The sequence below is a fragment of the Bufo bufo genome, chromosome 3, assembly GCF_905171765.1.
Source record: "Bufo bufo chromosome 3, aBufBuf1.1, whole genome shotgun sequence".
In the NCBI taxonomy this organism is placed as follows: domain Eukaryota; kingdom Metazoa; phylum Chordata; class Amphibia; order Anura; family Bufonidae; genus Bufo; species Bufo bufo.
Genome location: NC_053391.1, coordinates 563,678,133 through 563,695,771, shown reverse-complemented (window position 1 = coordinate 563,695,771; position 17,639 = coordinate 563,678,133). Strand labels below are relative to the sequence as shown.

The following is a 17,639-nucleotide window of genomic DNA, read 5'->3' as shown; positions in this document are numbered from 1 at the left end:
ACCCCTTTAATAAGTTTCACTCCAGATTTATCAATAACTTTTTAGAAATTCGCAAAAAAAGTCTCACTCTCAGTCCAGTAGGAGGGTGGAGTAGGAAAACTGGAGGAGCTTTTCTAGACAAAAGTGTTAGGTTTAAGGATAAAACCAAATTTGTCAAACAACATGAGACATTTGATAAATGTCTCATAAAGTGCGCCAACACAGACTCGAGCAGAACTGCCCTCAGATATTCCCCTCATGATAAATCGTCTCCATTGTCTTTTCTTTGCAGTCAAAGAAAGAAAAGTTTGTGACCCACTTTGTTCTGATAAGGGCTGCTGGGGACCAGGACCTGGACAGTGTCTGTCTTGCAGGAACTTTAGTCGAGATGGGATCTGTGTACCATACTGTAACCTATATCAAGGGTAATTTCAGAGCCCATAATTACATTTGTATTTCTTTTGCATGTAAGTATAATAATGGCTGGCATTGTGTGGTTCTGTATACTAATAGTTTTTAATTGTTTTTCTGTGTAGAGATAGCAGGGAGTTTGCGAAGGATGGTGCTTGCTTGCTGTGCCACCCAGAATGTCAGAAGATGGAAGGCGCACTAACCTGCAATGGAACAGTAAGTCCTCACTGCTGATGCTAATCCCACAACATAAAAGGGTTTTTCTAGATTTTTTTTAAACTATTGCTTTCTTCTTTATGCCGTCAGGGTGCAGAATCTTGCTCACAGTGCGCTAACTACCGAGATGGGCTACATTGTGTGGACAAATGTCCTCATGGAGCCATGAGGGAAAAAGGACCAGTCTACAAGTACCCCAGTGTGAACAAGATCTGTCTGCCCTGTCCTGAGAACTGTTCACACGGGTGAGTTCATCCTCTTTGTGATCATTTTATGTCTTGTCCATGAAATAGTAGTTCTAATTATTAGCACTATACCCAACATTATCCGTATGATTATGTGGTGGGCACCTGGACTATGATCTGCTTATAGAACGATGTATAGATTTGGACATACAGGGGGGGCATTTATCAAAACTGGTGCTAAGGTAAACTGACTTAGTTGTCCATAGCAACCATTCAGATTCCATGTTTTATTTTTCAAAGTTCCTTTGGAAAAAGAAAGGATCAACTGATTGGTTGCTATTGGCAACTAAGCCCATTTTCCTTAGCACCAGTTTTGATAAATGTCCCCAATGGAGTTTATATGGGTCTTTTTTCTAAAATACTGCTTACACTTTGCATTATAGATCCTATAATATTAACAATGACAGGGGTATTTTGTCCGGGGCCCACATGGGGAAAAAACAAGGTATATTTTCACCTCCTTTGAATATAAAGGAGGTGTTAGCTCTCCTGACATGTATGTTCTAGTAAATGCTTATATTGTGTATGAAATCATGTTGGGGAATATTTTATTAGGATTCTATGTTGTGATGTTCCTGTTATTCCTCCTAGAAAAGTATGAATAAATCAATAAATTAACATCTGGTAAAATAACATCTCCCTACACAGTCTTAGCAGAGATTGGATGGTATTTAGGGACAACAGGAAAGGCCCAGTTGTCAATTTATTCATACGTTTCCAGGGGGAATTCCCGTTTTATGGGGGGCATATAGTATCTGGTAGTATTTGTTTCGTATTTGGTAGTATTTACCAAATGAAACATACAAGGAGAGTTGACAGGTCCTCTTCAGGATCTTTATGACACTATTTGGATCTATCTGTAGAGCCTGTGTGAGGGCCGTGTGCTAATTCACTATAGGGTACAGTAAATGTGTGCAGCGCTAACACAGACACCGGAACACCGGAGCAGCTCCAAACAGGTTTTGGGTCTTTGGAGAGTGTTACAATCTGCTTCAGAGAGGTGCAGTATTAAGAATCCTCAGACCCCTACTAATCTCTATTGAGTTTTTGTCTAGTCTTTAAAGGGGTTTTCCGGGATTTAACTTTTATGTTTTATTAAACATGCCCTGGCCATACTAATATAGTTGTATTACCTATTCTGTGAAGGTGCAACAATGGAGGTGGGGAAAGGCGGTGCATGACTGTGGACACAGGAGAAGGGCGTGCACATGCACAGAGGCAGCCCCTCCCTGACTCTGCCCCTCAATTCTGACATCACGTAGACGTATACACACCCCAAAGTAGTACCAATCAAACCATCATCTCTTCCCGCATAAAATGAGACCCTACCTAAGACAATCGCCCAAAAGATTAAAAATATGGCTTTCAGAAAATGAAGACACTAAAACATGATTTGTTTTTCTTCAAAAATGCTTTCATTTTAAAACTAAAATAAATGTAAAAAAAAGACATATTAGGTATCACCACATCCGTTATCATCTGCTCTATAAAAATATCAAATGATCCATCCCCTCAGGTGAACGCCATAAAAAATAAATAAATAAAAACGGTGCCAAAAATGCAATTTTTTGGTCACCTTCATCACAAAAAGTGCAATTCCAAGCAATCAAAAAGTCATACACACCCCAAAATGGTACCAATCAAATTGTCATATTTTCCCGCAAAAAATGAGACCCTACCTAAGACAATCATCCAAAAAATAAAAAACAATATGGCTTTCAGAAAATGGAGACACTAAAACATGATTTTTTCTTTTCCTTCAAAAATGCTTTTATAGTGTAAAACTGAAATTATTTTTTTTTAAAAGTAGACATATTAGGTATCGCCATGTCCGTAACAACCAGCTCTATAAGAAATATCACATGGCCTAACCCCTCAGGTGAACACTGTAAAAAAATAAAAACTGTACCAATTCCAAGCGATCAAAAAGAAATATGTACCCCAATATAGTACCAATCAAACCATCATCTCTTCCAGCAAAAAATGAGCCCCTACATAGGACAATCGCCCAAAAAAATAAAAAAAATATGTCTTTCAGAAAATGGAGACACTTAAGCATGATTTTTTTTCTTCAAAAATGCTTTTATAGTGTAAAACTGAAATACATTTTAAAAAAGTAGACATATTAGGTATCTCCACGTCTGTAATGACTTGCTCTATAAAAATATTATATGACTTACCCCTTAAGGTGAACACCATAAAAAATACAAAATAAATTTAATTTTTTTTGTCACCTTTCATCACAAAAAGTGTAATACCAAGCGATCAAAAAGTCTTATGCAACCCAAAATAGTACCAATCAAACTGTCATCTCTTCCTGCAGAATATGAGCCGCTACATAAGACAATTGCCCAAAAAATAAAAAAATATGGCTTTCAGAAAATGGAGATGCTAAGGGCTCTTTCACACGAGCGGATGCGGTGCAGGTAATCTGCTGCATGAAAGAGTGCCAAGCCCCGTTCTGGACAGCAGAGACATGGTGCATTAACATAATTAATAATGCTCCGTGCCTCTCTGTGATCTTTTTACTACAAAATCACGGTGACAACTTTATCTCACTGTGATTTTGTAGTAAAAGATCACAGAGAGGCATGAAGCATTATCAATCATGTTAATGTTCCGTGTCTCTGCTGTCCGGAACGGGGCCTGGCTCTCTTTCACGCAGTGGATTCCACACACGGGATCCGCTCGTGTGAAAGAGCCCTAAAACATGAGTTTGTTTTTTCAAAAATGCTTTTATTGCGTAAAACTGAAATACATAAAAAAAATAGACATATTAGGTATCGCCGTGTCCATAAAAACCTGCTCTATAAAAATATCACATGATCTAACCCCTAAGGTGAATTCCATAAAAAAATGAAATAGAAACTCTGCCAAAGCAACAATTTTTTTTTGTCACTTTGCCACATAAAGTGTAATATTCAGTGATCAGAAAAATTATATGTACCCAAAAATGCTGCCTATAAAAACGTCAACTCTTTCCGCCAAAAATTAGCCCCTACACAATACGATTGGCAGAAAAATAAAAAAATATAGCTTTCAGAAAATGGTGACACAAAAAAACATGATTTTTTTTCACAAATGCTTTTATTGTATAAAACTGAAAATAAAAAAATAGACATATCAGGTATTGCTACATCCGTAATGACCTGTTCAATAAAAATATCACATGATCTACCCCCTCAGTTGAATGCTGTTAAAAAAAAAAGCCAAAATAGCAATTTTTTGGTCGCCTTGCTCCAAAAAAGTGTCATATTGAATGATCAAAAAAATCATATGTACCCAAAAATGGTACCAATAAAAATGTCAGCTCTTTCTGCAAAAAAAAAAGCCCCTGCACAAGACGATCAGCAGAAAAATAAAAGAAATGTAGCACTACAAAGACACAAAGCATTTCTGAAAACAAAAATAATGTTTATATTATGTAAAACTAAAAAAAGAAATTGGTATTGTCGCGTCCGTATCAACCTGCTCTATAAAAGCAACACATGATCTATCCTGTCAGGAGAACTCCATAAAAAACTAAAAGTAAAAACTGTACCACAACATCCATTTTTGGTTACCTTGTCTCACAAAAAGTATAATATCGAGCAATCAAAAATCATATGTACCCCAAAATAGTACCAATAAGGCTACATGCTCACGACCGTATGTGTTTTGCGGTCCGCAAGACCGCAAATTGCAGATCCGCAAAAAAAACGGATGACATTCCGTATGGCATTTGTTTTTTTTTGCGGATCCGTTTTTTTTGCGGATCCATTGTAATAATGCCTATCCTTGTCCGCAAACTAGAAAAAAATAGGACATGCACTATTTTTTTTGCGGGGCAACGGAACGGACATACTGATGCGGACAGCACACTGTGTTTTTTGCGGACCCATTGAAATGAATGGGTCCGCATCCTTTTAAAAAAGGAGGAGACCACTGTGGTACTCAGCAGAAGTGGCCCAAATCATTAAAAATAAAAAGCTAGCATTTTGTAATTATAAAAAAACCCAGAGCAATGAAGATAAGGAAATCTACAAGATTAGGCAGAGAGAGGCCAAGCAAGTTATAAGAACTTTTAAAGCGCAGGCAGAAGAAAAACTAGCTCAGTCTATGAAAATAGGGGATAAAACATTCTTCAGATATATAAATGAAAAAAGGAAATTAAAACAAGGAATAACTAAATTAAAAACAAAGGACGGAAGGTATGTAGAAGAGAATAAAGGGCTAGCCGACTGCCTTAATGAATACTTCTGTTCAGTTTTTACAAAAGAAAAAGGAGAAGGACCTCCACTAGAAAGAATGACTAATAAATCGTTTGATGCATGTATCTTTACAGAGGAAGATGTTCTAAGTTTGCTGTCTAAGGTGAAGACAAATAAGTCACAGGGGCCTGATGAGATACACCCAAAATTATTAAAAGAGCTTAGTGGTGAGCTGGCAAAACCGTTAACAGATTTATTTAACCAATCATTAGTAACAGGAGTCGTCCCGGAAGATTGGAAATTGGCAAATGTCGTGCCCATTCACAAGAAAGGTAGTAGGGAGGAATCGAGCAACTATAGACCAGTGAGTCTGACATCAATAGTAGGCAAATTAATGGAAACCCTATTAAAGGATAGGATTGTGGAACATCTAAAATCCCATGGATTGCAAGATGAAAAACAACATGGGTTTACTTCAGGGAGATCATGTCAAACAAATCTTATAGATTTTTTTGACTGGGTGAATAAAATAATAGACGGTGGAGGTGCAGTAGACATCGCATATCTAGATTTTAGTAAGGCTTTTGACACTGTCCCACATAGAAGACTTATCAATAAACTGCAGTCATTGAGCATGGACTCCCATATTGTTGAGTGGATTAGGCAGTGGCTGAGTGACAGACAACAGAGGGTTGTAGTCAATGGAGAACATTCAAAACAAGGTCATGTTACCAGTGGGGTTCCACAGGGATCTGTACTGGGACCGATTTTGTTTAATATCTTCATAAGTGATATTGCAAAAGGCCTCGATGGTAAGGTTTGTCTTTTTGCTGATGACACAAAGATATGTAACAGGGTTGATGTTCCTGGAGGGAAACGCCAAATGGAAAAGGATTTAGGAAAACTAGAAGAATGGTCAGAACTCTGGAAACTGAAATTTAATGTGGATAAGTGCAAGATAATGCACCTGGGGCGTAAAAACCCAAGGGCAGAATATAGAATATTTGACACAGTCCTGACCTCAGTATCTGAGGAAAGGGATTTAGGAGTAATTATTTCAGAAGACTTAAAGGTGGGAAGACAATGTAATAGAGCAGCACGAAATGCCAGCAGAATGCTTGGATGTATAGGGAGAGGTATAAGCAGTAGAAAGAGTGAAGTGCTTATGCCGCTGTACAGAACACTGGTGAGACCTCACTTGGAGTATTGTGCGCAGTACTGGAGGCCATATCTCCAGAAGGATATAGATACTCTAGAGAGAGTTCAGAGAAGAGCTACTTAACTAGTACATGGATTGCAGGATAAAACTTACCAGGAAAGGTTAAAGGACCTTAATATGTATAGCTTGGAAGAAAGAAGAGACAGAGGGGATATGATAGAAACTTTTAAATACATAAAGGGAATCAACTCGGTAAAGGAGGAGAGCATATTTAAAAGAAGAAAAACTACCACAAGAGGACACAGTTTTAAATTAGAGGGGCAAAGGTTTAAAAGTAATATAAGGAAGTATTACTTTACTGAGAGAGTAGTGGATGCATGGAATAGCCTTCCTGCAGAAGTGGTAGCTGCAAATACAGTGAAGGAGTTTAAGCATGCATGGGATAGGCATAAGGCCATCCTTCATATAAGATAAGGGCCGGGGGCTATCCATAGTATTCAGTATATTGGGCAGACTAGATGGGCCAAATGGTTCTTATCTGCCAACACATTCTATGTTTCTATGTTTCTATCCTCAAAAAAAACGGAACGGACACGGAAACAAACAACGTTCGTGTGCATGTAGCCTAAAACTCTCACCTCATCCTGTAGTTTACAAAATGGGGTCACTTTTTGGGAGTTTCTACTCTAGGGGTGCATAAGGGAGTTTTCAAATATGACATGGCAACTTAAAATTATCCCAGCGACATCTACCCTCCAAAATCCATATGGCGCTCCTTTCCTTGTGTGCCGTTGCATCAGTTTACCACCATATGTGGGGTGTTTCTGTAAACTGCAGAATCGGGGTAATAAATATTGAGTTTTCTTTGGCTTTTAAGCCTTGCTGTGTTATAGGGAAAAATAGATTAAAATGGAAAATCTGCCAAAAAAATTGAAGTTCTGAAATCTCACCTCCATTTCCTTTCATTCTTGTGGAACACACACACAAAGGGTTAACAAAGTTTGTAAAATCAGTTTTGAATAACTTGAAGGGTGTAGTTTCCAAAATAGTGTCATTTATGAGTGGTTTCTACTATGTAAGCCCCACAAAGTGACTTCATAACTGAACTGGTCTTTAAAAAGTGGGTTTTGGAAATTTTCTTAAAAATTTTAAGAATTGCTTCTAAAATTCTAAGCCTTCTAACATTCTAAGAAAATAAAGTGATGTTTACAAAATGATGCCAACATGAAGTAGACATATGGGAAATGTACAGTAACAACTATTTTATGAGGTATCAGAATCTGCTTTAAAAATAGAGACATTGAAATTTCAAAAATTGCGAATTTTTCTAAAATGTTTGTACATTTTTTTATTTTTTTTTATAAAGGTAAAACATATTGTCTCAAATTTACCACTAACATGAAGTACAATATGTCACGAGAAAACAATCTCAGAATCGCTTATATAAGTAAAAGCGTTCCAGAGTTATTACCACATAAAGTTTGCAAAATGTGGTTTGGTCCTTATGGTGAAAATTGTCTTGGTCTTGAAGGGGTTAATCCCGGAAAACCCTTTTAATAGTAGAGCCTGATATAATTAGTCTTTATGGCCGGCTTGTGGCCTGAATTCCTCTTTTTGCTAATAGTAATGCAGAAATCTTTTTTTTCTGATAGGTGTGACGGTCCAGAGCTACAAGGTTGCAAAAACATCGTTCCTGGAGAAAGGTAAACTTTCCAAATGGTGTTTATAACCGAATTGATATTGTAATCAGCTTGGAAGATCCTGGAGGAGAACGGCTCGGCCCATATGTGTGATTTAGTGCTATATTAAAACACAAATAGGGCAAATCTGAATGTTACATGAAAGGGGTTTTCTGATGATCATGTTTCATTGCTTATGAATTTTATAGTGCGCTGTTTTTATATCTCTCATGGATGGATGTCTTTTCTCTAATTCCTGGGAACGGTTGGATTCTGATTATAGTTTTGGGCATCTATAACCAGCTGTGATGACATTTTCACTGACTGGCCCTGTCAATCAAAGTGCAGAGGGCTCAGCAGTTGCAGAGAGAGCTGAGCCCTTAGGAGTAACGGCAACACCCATGTTGCTCCGAGAGGCTCATTTGCATATAGTAAAACTTCATTTTTCTCAGCTATGCGGACACATATGAACATGGGACCAACACAGATGCCTTCAGCTGCCAAGTGCACATGTAACAGGTCAGCCAGTGTCATAGGTGCAAATCTGCTGACAGATGCCCTTTAAGTTATATTTAGCTGGTACAGTAATATTTAATCAGCAGAGCTCCCCATATGTGACAGAATAAACATATCCAGCCAGTGCACACAATAGTTGCTAATGGTGCTCTGAATATGAAGTACTTGCAGACATTGGACAGCTGTCACAGGACCTGACATTTTTGGCAAGTTTGGCATGGGTACCATCAGACATGACCAGTTAGCTGATCTAATAGGAAATAGGTAAATGAGAGGGATTTCTTTCTAAGGCCTCTTTCACACTTGCGTTGTCCGGATCCGGCGTGTACTCCACTTGCCGGAATTACACTCCGGATCCGGAAAAACACAAGTGTACTGAAAGCATTTGAAGACGGAACCGTCTTCAAAATGCTTTCAGTGTTACTATGGCACCCAGGACGCTATTAAAGTCCTGGTTGCCATAGTAGGAGCGGGGAGCGGGGGAGCAGTATACTTACAGTCCGTGCGGCTCCCGGGGCGCTCCAGAATGACGTCAGGGCGCCCCATGCGCATGGATGACGTGTCCAATGCGATCACATGATCCATGCGCTTGGGGCGCCCTGACGTCACTCTGGAGCGCCCCGGGAGCCGCACGGACGGTAAGTATACTGCTCCCCCGCTCCCCACTACGCTTTACCATGGCTGCCAGGACTTTAGCGTCCCGGCAGCCATGGTAACCATTCAGAAAAAGCTAAATGTCGGCTCCGGCAATGCGCCGAAACGACGTTTAGCTTAAGGCCGGATCCGGATTAATGCCTTTCAATGGGCATTAACTCCGGATCCGGCATTGCGGCAAGTGTTCCGGATTTTTGGCCGGAGCAAAAAGCGCAGCATGCTGCGGTATTTTCTCCGGCCAAAAAACGTTCCGTTCCGGAACTGAAGACATCCTGATGCATCCTGAACGGATTTCACTCCATTCAGAATGCATTAGGATAATCCTGATCAGGATTCTTCCAGCATAGAGCCCCGACGACGGAACTCTATGCCGGAAGAAAAGAACGCAGGTGTGAAAGAGCCCTAAACAATCGCAATTATTATCCTAAGAATACGACGGTGCCATTATAGGCTTGGACTGGTAAATCCTGCATGTGTGAGCTATTCAACCAGGCTTTTGGGAAGATGAAATACATTTGTGCAGGTAGAGAGTCTATGTTCATAGGCCTAAGGGCTCATGCACACGACCGTATTTTCTTTCCATGTTTCGGCAGAATCTGCGACTTCTTCTCTGCTCACGCCAGGTCTAAAAAAGGGGGTGTGGTATGTGGCCCATTAATTATTTTCTACGCCTAGTTTAGGCGTAGAAAATGATCTAAATGTAAGACAGCAAGGATATATCCTTATAACTTCTGCAAGTGCTCTATAACTGGGAAGGCCACATGGACCGCTGGGTAGTGATGGACGAACATCTGCCGGGACGGTTCGCAAACGCGATCGCGCAAACACGATCAAATGTTCGCGAACCGCAAGTTCGCGGCGGGTCCCAATCATTTTAATGGCAGGCGAACCTGAAAAACCTTCAGCTCATATTTACAACCACCAAATACTTACTAGAAGTGCACAAATAGTCCCACAACATGGACAGTGATATACCAGATGTATTATTCGAATTTGCGATCTCCATTCATTATTTTTTCAGTGCGAAATATCGGCAATATCATTTTCGCGTACATGCATGCGCACACCAGTTATAATAATTTTTTCCAGTACCGTTTGTGGTTTTGCTGCGTTCCCTCTGCTACACACAGTGACAAACAAATGCTGCTGTACCCAACTGCACTATATAGAAAGTATATTATTGGTATATAACACCTCGCTTCTATCAGTTTTTTGGGGGGCGACAGGTATATCACACCAGTTATAATTATTTTTTCTAATTGCGTTTGTCCCTCTATATACCTGCAGTACCGCAGCAGAACCGCACACAACTGCTGCACAATACAAATGCACTATAATATGCTTTCTATGTATATTATAAGTGTATTACACCCCTCTGTACTGCACACCTATCAATAGTACACCTATACCAGTCCTTAAAAGGACTTTTGTGGACCTATTGGCTAGCGTTTGGTGTCCCTAACAGCCTGTCCCTGCTCCACACAGCAACCTCTCCCTACACTGGCAAAACACTGAATGTAAAATGGCGGCCAGATCGGGTCTATTTATAAGGTAGGGGGTATGTTCATATGCTGAAACTTTTCAATTGGCTGTCCTGCACCACCCTGATGGATGTGTCATGGGTCAAAGTTCTTCACAATGTAAAAGAATATGGCGGGCGCGAATATCGCCATATGTTCGTTGAATCGCGAATGAGCAAAGTTCGCTGCGAATCGCAAGGCCATCACTACCGCTGGGCAGCTGAAGCGGTTGCACAGGCCGTGTATCTGCCCCTTTAACTGAAGTTTACGGCCAACTGCCTGTAGATAGCAGGGGTCTTCTTGTTCTCTGCTTGGTTTGTATGGAGGTGAAGAATGGCGGCCATACACACTCAGTATACTGAAATGATCATTTAGCTGACAGCTATTCTCGAGTGGAGAAAGCTACTGACGGACACCTCTGGCAGCAGCTTATCTCCTGGGAGAATAAAGGGATCAGGTGAAAATGTTCACTTTGACTGATCCTTCTCTCCTCCGACATCGGGAGCTCCCCGCACACATCCTAGGTTTCTGACAGTACACTAATGTGTATAGGGGCCTTTACACACACATTGATAGCATAAGCAGTGATAAAAAGAGAAGCAGATATATGCCACAGGTGTATGTGCCAGCAGTAGAACATTGAAGAATTATAGTGCCCACAGCTTTGGCACTGTCCTTGTATTTCCCTAATCAACCGTGTGGGATAAAGAGAAGTCACAGACTTTGGCTGGATTCCTGTTCTCCATACAAATGAGTACCAGTCAGTGAGAGGAACTGTGGGAACAATCATCCTGTGTTCCACATATGACCAGCACGTGATATCAGTTAAAGCGGAATGGTTTGGACGTGCAAGAATTAGAAGAAAAATACCTGCGCCTTACACCCTTCCTGCCCCTATTATACCACCTCAGGCAGAGGCTTTGGAACATGACTCATCCGATGACATCACTGCAATTATTTCAGCTTTCTCTTTCCCCCTTTAAAATGATTACTCCCCTCAGCTAAACATTACACCTCCTGCTACCTGAGGTTACAGTGTGCATGGGTTACTCCGAGATATCAGCTGCCCAGCAGAGCTCAGTATAAACTTATGATGGATGGACTTGCTAACAATCTATATGGAGTGCTGTCATGAAGTTCCCCCTAAGGCAGGGACTGTGGGGTAATGCCACCTGGATCCACCTTTTTAATGCCTTATTAATGAAAGGTTGTATCATGCTAATATTACATGCAAATTACATCCAAAACAAGGAGAGACGTCCAGCTTACCATAAAAAAAGTACTCATGGTCATGAGTAAGGGTCACATTTTAAGATCCGAAACGCGTAGACGCTAACGCTGTGTGTCTGTACTGTGTCATTAGATATTTTATCACTTTAAAGAATAAAGGCTATCACTTTTTTAGGCCTCCTGCACACGAACGTCTGCTTCCCGTTGCCGTATTGGGGATTCGCAATACACAGGCGCCATTCTGCGGCCATTCCGCATTACGGATGCGGACCCATTCACTTCAATGGGTCCGCAAATCCAGAGATGCGGAATGGTGCGGAACGTAAACACGGAACCCTACGGAGTGCTTCCGTGGGGTTTCGTCCCGTACTTCCATTCCGCAAAAAGATAGAACATGTCCTATCTTTTTGCAGAACGGCCCCATCGCGGACCCATTAAAATGAATGGGTGCGCGATCCGCTGCGGCTGCCCCACGGACGGTGTTCGTGCATTGCGGCCCGCAGCATGACTACGGGGCGCACACGTTAGTGTGCAGGAGGCCTTATGGGAAGCTGGATGTCTCTCCTTATTTTGGATTATATTCAGTGCCTGGTTCCAGGCTGAGCTGTACCTTCCCAAGTGATTGCACATGAGCGGAGCCCCTTACTGCTGTTGAACTTTGTATGCGAGTTACATGTTACATTAATACACATTATTTTTCACAAACCCTACAAAGATCATGTTTAATAATGCTGTAATACAAAATAACACAGCGTTAAACTGAACAGATATTACGAAAAAATAAGATATCCATTTTATGATGTTTAGAATTGTACAGAATACTTTTGCTGCCCCCTAGAGGCTAACTCTTTGTCTGCAGTTTCTGCAAAGTTTTGCTCGATAGAAGTTTCACAATGTACAGAAACTGGGCTATGGACCCTTACTGTGCCGCTGAATGCCTTAGATTTCACACAGAGGCATTGCCATATTATTCCTCTAATGAGGCTGAAATAAAATGTTGCTGTGTAAAATTAGAAGTAATGGACACTATCATCTGGGGACACCTAGCAGCAAAACGTGGCAAGCTTAATGATCTGGGAGGAAAGTCAAATTTGCTACAGATTATTTCCATGGCAAATCTGGAAGGCAAGTCCACACAGGATCATGCAGATTTGCAGTTGCAGATTTTATTGCTGATTTTGACTTCCCTATTGGAGTCATTGGGGAAAATCTGCAAAAAATCCATTAGCTTTACGCATCGCAGGTCAGTTGCCACACAGAAAACTTCAGCAGCATGTGGATAAGATTTTTTAAAATGTCACCTGCTTGCCTGGTACTATAATCCAGCATTTTGTTATCTCTCTTCTTTACAGTAAAACCCAGGCCATGGTCGCAGGCGCAGTGGTTGTGTCTATATTTGTCCTGTGTTGCTGCACTCTCCTAGCACTTCTATACTGGAGAGGACTGAGAATTCGAAAGAAGCGGGCTATGAGACGCTACCTGGAGAGAGGAGATGTAAGTGTCATTAGATGGCTGTCTGGAGCATTTATAATTCATTTTAGAATATCTGTCAAATACAGAACCACTGTAAGGCCTCTTTCACACGGGCGTCGCATTGGAGGGCCGGATAGGATGCGGGTGCGTCGCGGGAAAATGCACAATTTTTCCGCTCGAGTGCAAAGCATTTTGCACGCTTGTGAGAAAAATCTGCATGTCTGGTACCCAGACCCGAACCCGGACTTCTTCACAGAAGTTCAGGTTTGGGTTAGGTGTTGTGTAGATTTTCTTATTTTCCATTATAACATGGTTATAAGGGAAAATAATAACATTCTTAATACAGAATGCTAAGTAAATTAGGGATAGAGGGGTTAAAAAAATTAAATAAAAAATTAAACTTACCTCATCCACTTGTTCGCACAGCCCGGCTTGTCTTCTTTCTTCTTTGAGGACCTGGGAGGAAAGAGACCTTTGGTGACGTCACTGCGCTCATCACATGGTCCAACACATGGTCTATTCTATTATTTTCCCTTATAACCATGTTATAAGGGAAAATAATAAAGATCGGGTCCCCATCCCGATCGTCACCTAGCAACCATGCGTGAAAATCGCACCGCATCCGCACTTGCTTGCGGATCCTTGCTATTTTCACGCAGCCTCATTCACTTCTATGGGGCCTGCGTTGCGTGAAAAACGCACAATATAGAGCATGCTGCGATTTTCACGCAACGCACATGTGATGCGTGAAAATCACCGCTCATGTTCACAGCCCCATTGGAGTGAATGGGTCCGGATTCAGTGCGGGTGCAATGCGTTCACCTCAAGCATTGCACCCGCGCGGAAAACTTGCCCGTGTTAAAGAGGCCTAAGTGTTAACAGCTTGGCCTCGTAGAGACTAGAAGTTATCGTCGGACAACTGAAAAAGGTGGGATCGGTACTCCAGCAATTTTCTTTCCTTGAATAGTGCAGCATAGTCTATTAGTAAAGATTAATATAGAGGTTCTGGTGTATGGCTTGTACCTTTTGTACTTGATGTGCCATTTGTGGGTTGTCTGCAGTCTTCATTCTTTTTCCCCTCTGATTCGATTCCCCTAATGCAGCCCACATTTGCCATCATGCCTCTGGCTTGCCAGAAACAGAAACAGAGGAGGTTGGGTATCATCACACTGGACTACTGTGCCTAAGTCCTGTCTAAGGATAGCAAGTGATCATCAGTGACATAGTTTCACACTAGCACTTGACATCTCTGACATGCTGCGGCCGGATATCTGCCGTTCGCCATTATAGTTAATGTGGCCAGCGGACCTTCAGGCAACTTCTAGCAGTGCTGTATCCAGACATCTACGGCAAAGAGCAGCTTGCTGGAGATGTCAAGCGCTAGTGTGAAACTAGCCTAACTTAGTGTGAGATGCAGCCTTAGCCTTTCTCCCTTGCCTTCTGCTTGTGATTGTTTTCTCTCTGTCAGCTCTTACAAGCAGGAGGCAGGGGCAGCATTTTGAAGCTGCAGCTCATAGAAATACACTGGAGATTCTGCACACAGCACTCAGTCAGTTAAAGGGGTTGTCTCACTTGGCATTTATTATATAGAGGAAGTTAATACAAGGCAGTTACTAATGTATTGTTATTATCCATATTGCTTCCTTTGCTGGCTGGATTAATTTTTCCATCACATTATACACTGCTTGTTTCCATGGTTACGACCACACTGCAATCCATCAGTGGTGTCGTGCTTGCACACTATAGAAAAAAAACACTAGCCTATGTGCACCCTCACAGTCCCAGACCCCAAATAGGCCGGTGCTTTTTCCTATAGTATCAAAGCACAACCACTACTGATGGATTGCAAAGTGGTCGTAACCATGAAAACGAGCAGTGTAGAATGTGATGGAAAAATAAATTAAGCCAGCAAAGGAAGCAATATAGACAATCACAATACATTAGTTAGTGTCTTGTATTAACTTTCTCTACATGATAAATGCTATTTGCTGAAGTGACACAACCCCTTTAAGGTCCCTTTACATGGGACATTTCTTAGGAACAAACATTCATATGAATGCTCGTTCCTAATAATCAGTCCATGTAAAAGTGCCAATGCTCTTTCATCGAGGGGAAGTATTGTGATGCAGGCACCTAAATCATCATTTCTGGGCAGCAGATTTTGTTGTGTAAACTGATTTCTAGCCCAGAAGCAATAAATCTGTATAGGGACAAGCGATCACAGTAGTGATCACTCATCCCTATACAGTGGAGGTGATTGCTGCAGGTAAATTCAGCTCTATCCTTCTCCACTGATAAGCAGGCATTTATCAGGGGCTCATCATCTGATCCAGATACTTGTCTGCTCAGACGGCCGTGTAAAGGGCCTTTTGGCCGCTTTCACAGTCAGTATTTGATCAGTGATTTTGAACCAAAACCAGACATGGGTCAAAAACACAGAACAGGTGCAGATCTTTCCATTATTCCTTATCTCTGTATATACCAATCACTGATCAAATACTGACTGTGGCCTCTTTTTTTTTCTGTTTCCGTTCTGTTTTTTGTGTTCCGTATACGGACCATATACGGAACCATTCATTTCAATGGAACCGCAGAAAAAAACAGAAGGTACTCCGTATGCCTTCTGTTTCCGTTTTTCCGTTCCGTTCAAAGATAGAACATGTCCTATTATTGTCCGCATAATGGACAAGCATAGTACTGTTCTATCAGGGGCCAGCTGTTCCGTTCCGCAAAAAACAGAATGCACACGGACGTCATCCGTATTGTTTGCGGACCGCAAAATACTGAAAAAGCCATACGGTCGTGTGTAAGAGGCCTGTATGAAAGCGGACTTAAAGGGAACCTGTCATGTGGGTATTTGATTATAATCTAACTAATTATATACAATCATTAACTACTAAAAAGTGCCTTAGATGTATTCACTGACTGGTGTGACAGATGGTTATCTCATAATATACACACAAAGATGCCACATGCCGTATGCTAATGAGCTGATTTGAGTCCAGCGTGATGTCAGTGAGTCCATCGTATTTTTAATTCAGAGCTATAGCCACTCCCCTGCCCACCTGCTGCTGATTCATATGGAAAAAAACTGTCAATCAGCAGCAGGTAGGCGGGGAGAGTCAGGAGCTCATGAATATTCAGGACTCATCATTATCAGCTGGAGCTTTTCAATACAAGATGTTGGCAGATTGACTGGGTCAATTAAAGAACGTGACCCAGCATTGTGCTAAGAGAATCAGTCACTTATTTATGTTGCCCTTAGTTAGGACACCATAAAACTGGTGACAGGTTCTCTTTAAGGTACTATTACCAGCAGATGTCATACAGATCACGATAAACGAACAAAGATGTAGCGACTCGTTAACAACGAAAATTTCACTTATTATACATATAGATAATCGTTCTTACTTATGGTCTTTACTCATTTGCTTTTGAATCGTACCTTGTTATTACAAGTAAAGACGGGGGACGGATGCTTATTCAAAAGGCATGTATGAGATCATTAGCGAGTAGACGACTCCATGTTATACGAACAGATCTATTAACTAGGAGCGATAAATGTTTACCATGCTGAAAGATCATGATGGACGAGAAAACAATGAAGATTCCTATTCAATTACAGCAAGCAGAGATCTTGAGAGTTTCAATATAAAACACATTTATTTGCTGAAACCAGAACACCCCTTTAATCTGTTTTTTAACCTAGACACAGGAGAATTGTACTTCACTCATATAATTAGTTGCAGTGAGGGCCAGTTCGCAGTGTTCACCAGTGAACACATGCGGGCTGCCATCTTGACTCACAAGTCCGGCGATGCACAGGTAAGCCCTTACCTATGCCTGTGCCGGGAGCCGGTCTGAAACAAATGCGGTCACCGGGAGCAGGCAGTTCCGAGAACAGCCCGATGAAGGCCCCCGGCGGCTGTTCTCGGAACTGCCTGCTCCCGGTGACCGCATTTGATTTCAGACCCGCACAGGTAAGGGCTTACCTGTGCATCGCCGGACGGGTGAGTCAAGATGGCAGCCCGCATGTGTTCGCTGGCGAACACTGCGAACTGGCCATCACTGATTAGTTGTATATAACATCACATGCAGTTTTGTGTCTGTTAGGCCTCATGCAGCCGGGCGTTGTTTGGGTCCGCATCTGAGCCGCCGTTTTGGCGGCTCGGATGCAGACCCATTCACTTCAGTGGGGCCGCAAAAGATGCGGACAGCACTCCGTGTGCTGTCCGCATCCGTTGCTCCGTTCCGTGGCCCCGCAAAAAAAAATAGAACATGTCCTATTCTTGTCCGTTTTGCGGACAAGAATAGGCATTTCTACAATGGGCCGTCCGTTCCGTTCCGCAAATTGTGGAAGGCACACC

At 41.6% G+C, this 17,639-nt stretch overlaps 1 protein-coding gene across 1 annotated transcript in view; it reads left to right on the top strand.

Annotated features, from left to right (window-relative positions):
* Window positions 1–17,639, top strand: part of ERBB3 (erb-b2 receptor tyrosine kinase 3) — a 91,430-nt gene that overhangs the window by 60,318 nt on the left and 13,473 nt on the right. Inside the window, exons 13-17 of the mRNA XM_040425574.1 lie at window positions 272–404; window positions 516–606; window positions 697–851; window positions 7,853–7,903; window positions 13,152–13,293. Of these exons, the coding sequence (XP_040281508.1) occupies window positions 272–404; window positions 516–606; window positions 697–851; window positions 7,853–7,903; window positions 13,152–13,293 (572 nt within the window). The remainder of the gene's footprint in view (window positions 1–271; window positions 405–515; window positions 607–696; window positions 852–7,852; window positions 7,904–13,151; window positions 13,294–17,639) is intronic.